The sequence below is a fragment of the Rhipicephalus microplus genome, unplaced genomic scaffold (assembly GCF_043290135.1).
Source record: "Rhipicephalus microplus isolate Deutch F79 unplaced genomic scaffold, USDA_Rmic scaffold_19, whole genome shotgun sequence".
Lineage (NCBI taxonomy): Eukaryota > Metazoa > Arthropoda > Arachnida > Ixodida > Ixodidae > Rhipicephalus > Rhipicephalus microplus.
In genome coordinates this window covers 3,397,688-3,412,536 of record NW_027464592.1, presented here as the reverse complement: position 1 = coordinate 3,412,536, position 14,849 = coordinate 3,397,688, and the positions used below count along the sequence as shown (strand labels likewise).

The following is a 14,849-nucleotide window of genomic DNA, read 5'->3' as shown; positions in this document are numbered from 1 at the left end:
GTTTTTACCTTACTCATTGCCAATTCCACATCTTCATAGAAGCTTTCAACTGGAGCGTCATCATGGCTGGATGTAGGCGCGTAGGCCTGTACCACCTTCATCTTGTATCTCTTATTCAGTTTAATTACAATACCTACCACCCTTTAATTAATGCTATAGTATTCCTCTATGTTGCCAGCTATGTTTCTGTGAATTGGGAACCCCACTCCCAGTTTTCTTCTGTCAGCCAAGCCCCGATAGCAAAGGACGTGCCCATTCTGTAGCACCGTATAGGCCTCATCTGTCCTCCTAACCTCACTGAGCCCTATTATATCCCATTTAACACCCTCTAGCTCCTCGAATAGTACAGCTAGACTTCCCTCACTAGATAAGGTTCTAGCGTTAAACGTTGCCAAGTTCAGGTTCCAATGGCGGCCTGTCCGGATCCAGAGATTCTTAACACCCTCTGCTGCGTTGCAGATCTGACCGCCGCCGTGGTCAGTTGCTTCGCAGCTGCTGGGGACTGAGGGCCGTGAGTTATATGACGTATGCATGTGGGAGGTAGCGGCCAGATACTGCACCAGGGTGGCCAATCCTTCTCTGGTGAGGGAGTGCGTTCCCGGCGGTGGTTACCGGTGAGGCCGCACCCCAGGCCTCGTTATGCAGTTCCATCACCATGCGGATTTTTTATCCGGTTGGGAACTGCGCGGCACCGGGATTTGAACCACGGACCTTTTGCATGCGAGGCGGATGCTCTAATTACTACGCCATCGCTGCTAAATGCATGTATAGACGACGGTAATTAAAAATTTAGTAGCGTTAATAATTGTTCCAGTCAGCATTATTCAGGAACTACTTAGCCGACTCGCAAGTTTCACTAATCTGCATTTTACTATTTTCACTTACTAGGAGATTAGTGTTTTTTGTGATAAGTTAATGGTTAGTATTTAGTTAGTGAACATGCAAACCTTTTTTTTCAAGAGTGCATGTTTGAACAAATGGTGATGTCTCGATATTCTTTAAGCTTGAATGCGTTAATGCTAAAACGACGACATGTTGTAGTCTTTTGTAAGGATTTGGGGAGGTGCCGCCTTGGTTACGTGTGATTGCCTGTTTTGGCTACTCGCACCACTGCTTTCAAAAGTCTATTCTATACTGTATCTCTCTGTATGGTTAATCTTGTTGTAACAGTTCGTGTACGAATGTGTGCTGTGCTAACCTGCAGACCTTTGCGATAGAATTCCTGGCAAAGGCGCTCATGTGTGTAGTTAGGGGGGGAAATATTGCAAAAAAAAAGAGAGCGGGGGATAATATGGGATGAGACGGTGCGCAAGCTGGTATAGGAAAGCTTCCAGTAAACACAAGCATCGCACCAGCGTCAATACACATTATAACTTAGAGAAGCGGAAGGGTTTTTTGAAGGGCCAATCGGTACATGATACTGAGGGGACAGTGCAAAAGCGGGACGGAGAAAGATTGAACACACGACACAAGCGCTGATGGACAACTGTGTCTAAATTTATTACACCTTGAAATATGTAGCTGGAAACAAGAACAAAAATCATCACGTGCACGTATGAGTGAAAGGCAAAAAAGAGATAATGTTTTTGAGTAGTTAACTTGTTCTTTTCGACTCGTGGCAGATTCTTTTTTGCCTTTGGTTTTTAGTTTTTGTGTGACATTATTTGTTGTTGTTTTCAGCTGTATGTTTCCAGGTATAATAAATTTACCCACAGTTATTCGTCAGCGCTTGTGTCGTGTGTTCAATCTTTCTTCGTCCCGTTTTTTGCGCTGTTCCCTTCAGTGTTAGATAAGCGCTTTTTCCAATATGTATCCAAGTTACCGATGGTGGCTGAAGCAAAAACAAAGTGAAGGATGGGGAGACAGCAGGCAGCTGTTGGCCACCGAGGGCGAAAGAATCTCATAGTGTAATGTGAGTATGCTGCCGCCGTTGTTCCGCATGACGAATACCATGGCATAGAGCCATGGTTATGCGAGGTATAGAGGGAAACATCAGAGCAACACAGTCTCTATAAGGACAGAATTACAGTAGGTGTGTTGCTTTACTATGCTTGTAATAGGCCAAGATATTTCAAATTACTATTTTGTTGTTCAATTGAAGGGTCTTGCTTACTAATGTTTGAAGTTTGAAAATCAGCTCGTCGTCAAAAATGGGCTATTTTTTGAAAAACATAATTTCATTCCCATTCTATTCTGAGCAAAATGTGCTTAGTTCCATTCTCATTTCATTCCTCGAAGCTTTATCGCCATTCCATTCTCATGCCACTTTGGGGTCGCAAAAATGTGGAACAATTCTGGATTAATTCCGATTGAGGAGTGGCAACTTCGCAAGACTGCTGGCAGCACGCTGTTTACTCGCCCTTCCCTGGCATATAGAGTTCCGTAGGTTTGGCACTGGCACTTATAATAGCCAGTGTATGATGCCTTATCTGCCCATCTATTGTAAATAATAAATGACAGCAGAATGAAACAAACAGACAGCAGATACTTTAGAAGAGGAGGAGCTGGGCAGCAGTTGACAGCCGGCTCAGTTGGAGCTGTCGCCTGGGTTCCAAAAGAGGGAAGTGCAACTGGGCCAGATAGAAAATTTAGTTGGGTGATGATGAACTGGAATGTGCTTGCGTAGGGTTGGGTGCAGCGGAGATCATCGGGAGAGGCCTTCTTCACTGCATAAAGAAAAAATACCTAGAAGGGGTGACGACTAGCGTACAAGCGTGTACATGGAGTTTGTGCTTTGGACTCGTGTCTGAAAGTTCTTCTGTGCATTCTAAACTGGTTCGAGGGGGCATGTGACTATAAATGTGGGGGCGGCAGTACGCTCGCGACCATGTCGCTCACGCACGCATGGCTCTCTTTGCAGTTGATGCCGCTTATCGTCGACCCAACGTTATCAAGCTCGGAACTATCAACTTTTCCGGATCTGCTGTGTCTGCAAGCATATGACGTCACTTGGAACACCCAGTGGGACCAGCCTAGTGGGACAACGCCGGAAGTCAGCCGCAGCGTGGATATAAAGCCGTCGCCGAGCCCGCCGGACTTCAGTGGGGGCGGCAGTACGCTCGCGACCATGTCGCTCACGCACGCATGGCTCTTTTTGCAGGTTAGTTATTACTCAAAAACAAGTTATCGTTCTAAATGCATTTTTCTTGTTGTGCTGCCGCTCCCACTGAGGTGTTGTGAAATTCTGTGCTCTTTGTGGTCGTATCTAGAAGTGTTACTTTCTGGTTATGTTGAAACAAATCCGGGCCCAACCACTCAGGAACTCCTTCAAAAAATTTTAGACAACCAAAATCAAATGAAGGCCAGGCTTGCTAATATTGAGGGCAAAATTCAATCTCTGGCGGACCAGTGTGGGAGGCTCCTTGGCCTCGAAGAAACCGTCCGCAACCTAGAGCGATCTACCCAGTACCAAAAGCAAAGATTAACTACAATGGAAGATAAAGCCCGACAGAACAATTTGATTGTATTCGGTATTCCGGAAGCTGAGAACGAAACACGAGAAGATACACAGGATAAGGTGCTAAAAAGCGTATTCACTAAACGTCTTGGTGTCACTGTGTCGTCCGTAGAGCGAATCCATAGACTTGGGCGAAAAAAGGCCGATAAAGACAGACCTATTATCATGAGGCTATATGACTACAACGAAAAAATTGCGATATTCAACCAGTGTAAAAAATATAAAGGATCAGAGATCAGTATATCCCATGATTACTCACAGGAAACTCTTGAAAAACGGAGGTTACCTTGGCAATCAGCCCAAAAAGACAAGAAAGAGGGAGCGAAAGTCAAGCTTGTTCACGACAAGCTTGATATTAATGGTACAATGTACACGTGGGACAAGCAGTCGAATGCTCGGGCCAGAATTCGCAGTAATAATGGAACTGCTTCGCGGGATCGGGACTGACAGCAGGCGAGCAATGGAATTAAGCTACTAAACATAAACGCCCGAAGTGTCGTAAACAAGCTTGAAGAATTGGAGTGCGTATTGTTACAGCATGATCCACATTTAATTGCCATAACTGAGACATGGTTAAACGAAGACATTACGAATGACGAAGTATTTCCCAGTTCATACAGCGTAATCCGTAAAGATAGGGCAACGAGAGGGGGTGGTGTGGCATTGCTGAGTAAAGGTTCCATCAAGTATGAGCAGTTACCCCTTTTAGATGACCACGAAAGTGTTTGGTGCAAGATATTTCTTGACGAAATAGCTGTAATAATTGGCGTTATTTATAGACCCCCGGGAAGCCCGGTCGAATTCATTCAAAAAATAGATGATCACTTAACAGCCCTAACTAGTACCAAAAGCCGGATAATTATGGTTGGGGATTTCAACTTGGCTGGAATAGATTGGGAGGCGCGCATTCCTGGGCCCTTAGAGAAGCCTCAAGCGGAATGCATATTGGAAACTATGGCAACACACAGTCTTATTCGGGTAGTTGACAGCCCCACGCGAATACAAGGACAGTGCCAGAGTTTGCTGGACCTCGTATTTTTGTCAGAGGAAACGTTTCATTACACAGTCGAAATTGAGGAAGGGATCTCTGACCACAAGATTGTCGTGGCCACGGTTCAAATGGCGAATAAGGGCGTAGTAATGAATCCGATCGTGAAGGTTTACAATTTCAAACGCGCTGATGACACATCCATTCTTGATCTACTATAAACTGATCTTGATAAGATGCCCAGAGGAAATAACGTTCATGAACTTTGGGAATACTTTACACTTACTGTGAGTGAATGCTTATCTCGTTTTGTGCCGAAAAGAAAGAAATGCTTACAAAAAACAAACCCGTGGGTTAATCGACATATAATTTATTTGAAACGACGACTGCGCCGGGCACGACAAAAAAGACCGAGAAACCCCGTTGCCATCGCTACGCTTAGTACCGACGTGCGGAAGGAGTTAAAAACTGATAAAAAGCGTTTTGTTTCAACAACGTTGGCTGATTATTTGAAACATTCACTTCAGAAGTTCTGGAGATACTTGGTTTGGTTAAAGCCGGCTACAACCAGTGTACTTTTAAATGGAAACATTTGCAGTGATCCAGTTTCAGGTGCTGAAGCTTCTAAGAATTTCTTTAACAGTACATATACTAGCCCGACGGACATGGCCTCGATAAGTCAAGAACATGGTAGCCATTGTGAAGATGACATTGTTATCTCTAAGGAAGGTATAATTGAATTGCTTTTAAAATTAGATGTCAAGAAGTCTTCAGGGCCTGATAAAATACCGAACGAGTTTTTAAAGCGCTATTGCAAATGGGTTGCATTATTTTTAGTCAAAATTTTTGCCTCCTCATTGGAAACAGGTGTTGTACCGAGTGATTGGCTGCTAGCAAGGGTTGTGCCTGTGCCCAAAGTTGGAGACAAGCTGATGGTTGAAAACTATCGCCCCATTTCCATTACATGTACAGTGTGTAAACTTTTAGAGCATATAATTGGTAAACATCTTGTTGCGTACTTTGAAAATAACAACCTCTTTTACAACAAACAACATGGTTTTCGCCGACGCCTTTCAACTGTGACACAGTTATTTGAAACCGTTCATTACTTTGCTGCAGCTATGAATTCGAAAGAACAAATAGATGTTATTTCATTAGATTTATCAAAGGCTTTCGACAGGGTATGTCATGCGAAACTTCTAAATAAATTACATGGTTACGGTGTTAATTTACAAATAATTAGGTGGATTCAAGCTTACCTGACGAATCGTCAACATTTTGTGGAAATAGCCAGCCAACATTCATCTTTTTTGCCCATTCCTTCTGGTGTGCCGCAAGGGTCGGTTTTAGGCCCAATTTTGTTTCTGCTGTACATTAATGACATTGCAAGTGGTGTACATCCCAACATTGAAGTGCGATTGTTTGCCGACGATTGTCTTTTGTTTACACGCGTCAAGACTGTCTCTGACCAAACTTGTTTAAATGATGCCTAAAAAATTATTCACAATTGGTGTGCAAAATGGGATATGGAAATCAACCCTAAGAAGTCTGCCTGCATGACAGTCTCAAACAAGAAAACGCCTTTAATGTTTGACTATACAGTGAATACTAACCAAATCAAAAGATCCACCCAAATTAAATATCTTGGTATGAAAATTACAGATACACTAAATTGGAATGCACATATTGACAATATCTGCGGATCAGCGCAGCGGAAACTTTGACTACTGAGACGTAAATGAAGAGGTGCTTCTCCTGAGGTTAAACTTCAGGCGTACAAAACTATTGTTCGGCCTACCTTAGAATACGCTAGTATGATCTGGGACCCTCATCACCAATATCAAATAGATAAACTGGAGCGTGTTCAGAGGCTAGCAGCACGATTTATTTTTTCCGTTTATGAGCGGAGGCTGTCAATAACAACCCTGCTTACTGAGGTTAAACTTGCTCAACTTGCCATTCGTCGAAAAATCACTCGACTAATGTTTTTATATCAGCTTTACAACAATAAGCTCAATTTAAACCCTTCTCTCTATTTGCGTCCCCCAGGAAGAGTCTCATCAAGAACCAATCACCCACACGTAATTATGCCCTACACACCGAGAATTGACACATTTAAAAACACTTTTCTTGTCAGAACGATTGTCGACTGGAACTGTCTTGCCGCCGATTTCTTTGAGAATGTAGACACAGTTGAATCTTTTGTTGGTAAACTATAATTGTCATTGTATGATGTAGTTCCCACTCTGTAACAGCCCGAAAGGGCTTACAGTATTGTGAATAAATAAAATAGATAAAATAAATGTCTGATTGTGCATTTGAGAGTTTATAATCATGTTCTCTCTGCAGTGTGGAGAAGATGTTTGATTGCAGCCGGGACGACATGGTGGACCTTGCTGAAGCATTGATTGTGGCACTGATGAAGATCCTAGAGAAACTGCGCCATGAGTTATGGCTGATATCTGCCACTTGAACATTGTTTCATTGTACAGGGCTGAGCTCATGCACAGTAAATACTGTATCTATTCGCATAATAAACACACCCCCTATATTCATCCGCTACAGTCCTTCTAACCGACATCTGGCATCTCCTTGATGGTTGGATCTCTTCCGTTTTTTATTATTATGCCAACCCCTCTCGGCAACCGTGGCTTGCTCCCTTTGCCCGATGCCGCCGCCATATTGTTCCTTCTGCGCGTCGCACGTCCAGTCTTTTTTTTTTTATTATCCATGCGCCACGGCGGCGTTCACGAATGGGGCGAGTGTAGAGACATAGCAGCTGATAAGCCCACAGCAAGCGAAGGTCACGAAACTTAACGCGCAAACTGACGGCCGCTTTCTGCAAGTATGAAACTTTAAGGCCTACCTACATACCCGTGATTTCCGAGCGATAATGACAAAGTTTGCTGTCGCCATAGCTAGCCATGACTTAGGTGAAGGGCCATTCGTCGCCATCGCGTAGCAGGTTTCTGGTCAAGCAGGAAAAAGTCCAGAAAAGATCATGATGATTTTCGCAACCTAATAGAACTCCCAATTTCCGCTTCCATTGTAATACTGGTGGATGGCTAAATTGTGGCTCACGCAGAGGATTGTGGGCTACGGGGCTCGTCTGTATCGACTTCCGGTTCGAGATGCCGTTCCGCCGTACGGGACATCTTGCCAGGACTGTCGCTTTCTGTGGGTTCCACCAAGCAGCTGCGGTGCCTTTTTCTCACAAATTGTTTCATAATACCTTGTAGAGCTATGCAGATTAATTGAATCATGAGTATAATGAAAAAGACTATAATGAAAAAAAGTAATACGTCATTTACTCACCTAATCCTCGCACTCTCATAATTCTCGCACCCCTCCACATTGCCCAACAAAACGAAGATTTTTTTTTCTCGGGTAATTATCACACCCCCGAAAATTGCCGCAATAATGTAGTCTGCTATTCCAGCCTTGATGATGATAGCGTGTGCCATCTGGTGCCCTCTCTTGAGCATCAAGCGTACTAATATTGCATAGAGATTCAATCAAATTCAAGCCAAACCAAAGGGGTAAGTGCGCGTTGCAGTGTGTTTTGTATGTTGTGTCGGTAATCTTGTCACGTAACAGGGCGATACTGAAGCTACACAGCTGCTTTCAAGTTGGAAGTGATTGATCCTGCACTAATCAAGGACAACAGGGCCGCCGGTAGGCCTTTCGGAGTCGACGAGTTTTGTGTTCGCTACTGGTGACGGCAGCTGAAAGCCACCAAGACGCGTTGGGCCTGCGTTGTGCCTAAGACTGGGATTGATGGTAAACTTTATTTCTTCAGAAGGAAACTGCGGACCATTCTGTTAAATTGGCATCAGCCCTATACTTGCATCCCACACTTACCTTTTGAGGGCTCCTTTGAGCAACAAATGCTACCGCTGCGCCCGCAACGTCCACAAGCTTTGCGTATGGTATTCTAAGTCATGACTATTTGCTTTCACTTTTCGTGTCTCAAATAATTATTGCCTTGTGTTGAACCTCTGCTTTTAGGTTGAGGTAAATTTTTATTAGTACTTCTGAAAGCTTGCTGTTAGTTGCTGGTGTGGGAATCTCAATTTGCGGCCGTTTTGTTTTCTTTTTCGCCCTGTATGCTTTCATGAAAAGTTTTCCCCGCGTAATTCTCGCACCCTCCATCTTTGCATCGGTTTTCTGCCGAAAAAAATGAGAAAATTGTGCAAGTAAATACGGTGCTGCCACAGATGAATTGATAACTCCTTACAGTTACCTATCAGGAAAATGCAGTAGTTGCCATGTTTTTCGTAGCAAATCGGACCAACAAGGAAATTTCATGACAACAAACTTTTTCACGCATCCCCTGAATTTTGTTGTGGGATTCATCATACGACTCAAAAAGGCTCCCTTTTGCAGTTGCAGGCAGTAAGATCATGCACTCATACCACTTTGTAGAAGCTTTGTTGGACCTGAAGGTCTGCCGTCTACCAGGCTGTTATGGAGGACAAGAGACGGCCCGTGTGAAAGAAATGCTCTTTCATGGAATAATGAAAAAAAAAACAGATGGCTTTGTGCCACTCTAGCAAACAGCAGCTTGAGAGGAGCACTGGCAATAATTATGAACGTCGTCTGCTTCGTTGGTGAACAACAGAAGCGAAGCAACAACACCAACTTCCTTCATGACAGCTAATTTTGCTGTTGGCAGCAAAAATTGTGTGTGGTAGTCATCAGTGTGGATTGATTAAACAGAAGTCTTGCAAGTGAGTTTTATTCGGCCCATCTACATGACCTTATGAAGTGATGCCTCAGGGGAATCTGTAGGCTGCTCAAACGCAATATTTTGTGGCATGAACAAGCAGTGCATCTGCGGTCATTTTCTTCAGCAAGTCATGGATAGCTTCTTTCTATTGTGTGATATCCCAAAACAAGTGACGATGCCCTATTTCTTCCTTAGGGTGATCACTTGCAAAAAGCTAGGCTTGTTGATGAGGTGGCATTTATTTTTTCTCAAGGCTGCTTTCGAGATAACCATGAAGGCCTTCTATTTCAGGCTACCACACTTGTCTTCCCCTGTCACGCAATTTTAAAGGTGTGCGTACGCAAACGAAAACAAAACTGCATACGCAGTAGTTTGACATCTAATGTTTATAGTAGATTAACTTCTTTTAATTAGGAAGTAAACTGAAGTGTTTGTGATTAGTTTAGAGCATGGATAAGTGTGTTTGCTTATAGTGAGACAATTGTATATGCTAATTTATGTGCACAAAAGTATTTTTATGTGCACAAAATTATTATAAGTTCTGTATTTCCTTATGTACTGAGGTCTAACTGTAACTGTACTGTATTTTGGTATATATTGAGGTCTAACTGTGCTTTTTCTGGAAGCAATACTTTTTGTGCTATGAACAGGCATTCAATTCGGTAGATATATTTAGGGGTGATAGTGACGCGAGGTAGTTTAATTACTATACTGGCCAGCCTGTATTTAATCACCTCTCTTTTATTTGGGGACACATGATGTAGATGTTGGCAGTGGGGCTGTGCCGACTCCTTGGTAACAATGCAGAGTTTCATAACGGCATAGTTCTGACATTTCTATGCTATGGAGAAGGCCAAAATTTTTGTGGCTTGGCAGCCACAGGATTTGTGGGTCTTTTGTGGTTCTTGCAAGTCATGATTAACGTGAATGCGGTTGCCCAAGTCAGCACAAGTTTTTGTATCCAGTGAAGGCATCTGCAATCTGCTGATGTCGAAAAAGTCGGCGATCTCGCTGAGAAAATCGACAGTGGTTCCTCTAGGGATGGGCTGAAACTTATTGCTGAAGTTGGTCAGCAGAACTAGGGAGCATTTATTCTGTAACAGAACAAAGCCTTCAGCTATGCAGATCTTTCTTTTGAATAAGAGCGGGCAGGTTATTTGCCTCTGCAATGCCCTCATAGTCATCGAATTCATCAAAATGTTGCAGGTTACTAATGTGAACCCACCACTCTTCCGTAGTAACAGTCGTCTGGATGTGGCGTGTGCAGTGAAAAATGTCACCTGCAACTCTCGCAAGTTCATCACTGCTCAGTAATCCTGGAGAAAGTCCCGACCGAGAATTAGGTCTTTTGAGGAACTTTGGAGTATTATGAAATCTTCGGGATATATAAACACTTGAATGCTACCTCGTGTCGTGCATTGTTCCACCGGAGTTAAAAAATTACCTCCTGCTGTGCGGGTCTTGGACCTAGTCCACTGGGTAGAAACCTTAATCAGTTTTTCTGGAAAGATCCGCTCACACCGGTCATTCGAAGCACTCGCTTTTAAACAAGGGAAAGATTTGCAAACCCATGCAGAGGATTTCGCAGACGTGTACACATCTGGCAGATCCGCAGGAGCGGCGATTCCTCTGTCACCCCAGTTTTTCACACGATGGATACGCCATTCAGTTTTCGAGAGCTGGATATGGCACTTAGCAAATTGAGAAGACGCTGTGCCGTGGGTCCGGATTTGATCAGCAATCAAATGCTGACAAATCTGCCATATGAGCGAAAAAGGGCCCTTTTGGACATATTTATTTATGTCTGGAGCACGGGAGAGATCTTACTTGTTTGGAAGACAGCATGGGTGGTGCCAGTCCTAAAGTCCGGAAAGGACCCTGCAAGCTTTGCATCATATTGACCGGTATCTCTTACATCATGCGTATCTAAGTTGATGGAAAGATTAATGTGCAGAAGATTAACTTTGTAGGTTAAAGAAGGAAGGGGATGGCCATCGTGTATGATGGGATTTCGCCCATGACCGAGTGCCCAGGATAGTGTTTTGGACCTATTAAGCCACATCGACCACCACTACGTCAGCGGACTATCGACACTGACAGTCTTCATGGACATTGCCAAGGCGTATGATTGTGTGCTTAAGGCAGGCATCGTGAATGAGCTCCAAGCCATGGGTGTGTCGGGAAATGCTCTTCGGTTCCTACATGAATTTCTCAGAGATTGCTGTGTCCGGGTTAAGCTTGGAAATGTAACGAGCGAAGAGGGACGCGTTTCTCTTGGCGTCCCACAAGGAAGTGTTCTATCTCTCTTGCTTTTTAACGCTGCCATGGCCAGCCTTCCTGACACTCTGCACTTAGCTCTGAAAGAAGTTAATATATCCATCTACGCCGATGACATCTGCATTTCGATCTCAGGGTACCAGCACAAACGTTTGGCCTGGATAGCACAGAGCGCTATTTCAATCATTGGGCGACACTTGTTGACACTTGGCATGTCTTTATCAGCGGAAAAATTGGCCTCCATGCTCTTCCTGGGAGTGAGACGGAAGTCAAAACGTCTGTCGCTGAATATTCTAGGCCACTTTATTCGTTGTGCAACAAGTTTCCGTTTCTTGGGCATTACCATCGACAACAAGCTATTATGGCGACATGCGGTTGATGGTATAGTCACTGCATCAGTGCAAAGGATCAACGCTCTTCGTGGCATGGCAGGGGTACGTCGGGGAACAATCCTACGTCCATGCTTAAATTGAATGCTGCGCTTATAACAAGCCGCTTTCTTTATCTGCTGCCACTGATATCACTATCACCGAGCCAGTTCAAACGCCTAGAGGCAGTGCACAGAAAGGGTCTTCGCTTGGCGATGAGAGTTCCTCAGGCGGTTTCAAACACGAAGGTCACCAATGAAGCCGAGTCTCTTCCACATCGCATTTTGGTGTCTCAGGCCTTATTAACGCAGCTGTCAAGACTGGACGAGTTCTTCGCAGGCATGGCGCTTCTCCGGCGGCTAAGAGCAAGGACAGGCTCACATTTCAATGGGGCACTGAACACATTTCGATATTTAGGCTTGAAACTGCCGAAACGGCGCCCTGTGGACCCGCCATGGTCTTTTGTGGATGTTGCGTGTAACTTCGGCGTACCCAGGCTACCAGCGAAGCACTACATTCCAGCCGCACAAGCAAAATTTCTTATGCTGGACCACTTGAGCACGATGTACCGCAGCCACCTACAAGTGTACACCCTAGCAAAAATTCTGACAGAAAAACTGATAGGCTATCAGGTTATTGACAGTTGTATCAGTCTATAAGTGTATCAGTCTATCAGTCTATCAGTATATCAGTCTATCAGTGTACCAGTCTACCATTGTACCAGTCTATCAGTGTACAAGTCTATCAGTGTACCAGTCTATCAGTGTACCAGCCTATAAGTGTAGCATTCTACTCTGATAGGCCCACAAGCGAATCGGTGCTTAGCCAACTGGCAGGTGCACCGCTACATCAGAGCAAGCAGGACACAAATATGAACACAGAAATCAAACAAAATATTTTATTTGATGTGCCATTCTTTGGTTAATCTTTTGATTTCATAAAGTCATTAATTTTGTTTGCCAAAGCTTTATTGAGGAGCTTCTTCATTTGCTCAACCTTTCAATCAGAACGGTGTGCTTCAAAAAACTGGTTGAAGAAATCTGCATGATCAAAAACAAAGCAAGTTACAGGCACTTATTAAGCGACAATTATGTGCACTCTAAATAGAGGAGTCAATATGACAAGGAAATAAGTAGGAGTGCTACCAGTCTGCCTCTCTAATATTGTTTAAAATTAGTTTGTGGATTCTCGCATAAAAGTACCCAGCTCCAGTAGGCAAAAGCACACTTGAAGCTTTAGTAAGTAATTATAACCCAAGTTGGCAGTGAAACCTCGGCTGATTACGTGCAAAAATGGAGCCGCCAACTTCCATGAATTTTGGTCAGATTGCAAAATTTCACCTACCTGAAAACACAGCATATGTTTCTTTCTCCTAGGGAGATTTGGCCTCCCCTTTAGACCGATTGGAGGCTGCGCCAGTAACACTTCTACCGACTTGGCCTGCTGTATAAAAATGGTAACGGCCGCCTAACGAACAAAACGGGTCTGTCTTTTCAAGCCCATGGGGTGATTGTACAACCTCTTGGGAACGGCAATTCCTTTGCTCCGATGCACCTATAAAACAAGTCAAAGATGATGTGCACACATTAGTTTGTCAATGCACATTTTCTCATTAAAGCAAAGCAATATATCTTCAAGACAAAGCATACTAGAGGTTTATGATACCTCTCTGTCAGTGGGCACATAATTGATAAGCGGTGCAGCCTCCCTCACACTTGAGTGGGCTACTTCAGGGCTGTCCGTGGTCGCTGTGGTGGTTCCAGCGTGGCAGCACATAGCGGTGGCAAAGGTGCAAGTCGTTTCTGTTTTTGAGGCTTGCAGCTGCAACACCCGCAAAGGACAATGTTCTTTGCTGCAATGAAAAAGTAGAGTGCGCAGAAATAAAGTATATTGCACCCTTAATTGTCACGGTAGCATTTTAGGTGTGCATGGTCAAATAATATATATGATAAACATAGCATGCAGTTGAGATATGCAATTAAACTGTAATTATACCTTGCATGTCACGTCTTAAAACCATGGTTTGATTATAGGGGATGCCGTAGTGGAGGGCTCAAGAAATTTTGACCAAGTGGTGTTCTTTTTAATATCCACCACACTGTGAAAGTTGTAAAAGCACATTTTCAAGTGATTAGAAAAACATGCATGCATCCATGCCACCCATGAGCTTACATTGCATTCTGCTTTTCAGCAAAATTGCACGCTATAAGAAAAGGGCAACTTGCTGCTGCATACAACCCTAGCAGCAGTGCGTTACAACAGCTTATGAAGAAATAATAAACCTGTTTGGAAATTTTGGCTGCGAAGGGCATTTTCCATTAGGCGTATCCTTTCTAATGCTTTTGTATTTTGAGCCCTGCGCATTTATATTCACTTCTTTCAGAAGCTCTTTCTCTGTTCTTTTTTTTTCAGCATTAGCAAACAGCACGCCTCCCTGCTGCTTATTAAAACGGTTGCTGACGTGCTTTGTCTTCTTCTTGACAGCAGCTTGACGTCGTGTTTCTTAGAACTGCAGACAACCCAACACACAAATTTCACTGCTAGTTCGCAAGCACAAACAGGGCGTATATCCACACAAGCAAAAATAATTTTAAACCAGTCAATTGTAAAAAAAATGCGACTAAGCTGCGTCATACTACGATAGAATAAAATAAAATAGATTTTCAGCATACTGCAACTTTACTAACACCTTCAATACGACGTTCCGGCGCCCGCGCAGTAGTGGAGCAGCGATGCTCTGATATATTCGCTAAGGGGGGCGGGGAGTATATCAGAGCATTGGTGCTTCATGTGTGACACGGCACCACGTGCAGAGCAAAATTGGCTGTCGATTGTAATTGCGCCGCAGTAGCACAACAGCCGCAATGTCAACGATAACCAAACTTGGCTGTCCGTAATAATTACGCTGCAAGTAGCACATCAGCTGCAGTGTGACCAATTGCAACTTACTTTTTTAAACGACTCATTGTCCACTTCATTTCAAATGCAGCTATCGGAGGAGTCGCAATCGGGTCTGCGGAATGGATGGTC

General features: G+C 43.8%; 1 protein-coding gene across 1 annotated transcript in view; it reads left to right on the top strand.

Annotated features, from left to right (window-relative positions):
* Positions 1-6,918, top strand: part of LOC142785202 (uncharacterized) — a 37,919-nt gene extending 31,001 nt beyond the window's left edge. Inside the window, exon 4 of the mRNA XM_075883651.1 lies at positions 6,795-6,918. Within this exon, the coding sequence (XP_075739766.1) occupies positions 6,795-6,918 (124 nt within the window). The remainder of the gene's footprint in view (positions 1-6,794) is intronic.
* Positions 6,919-14,849: the final 7,931 nt, after the last annotated feature.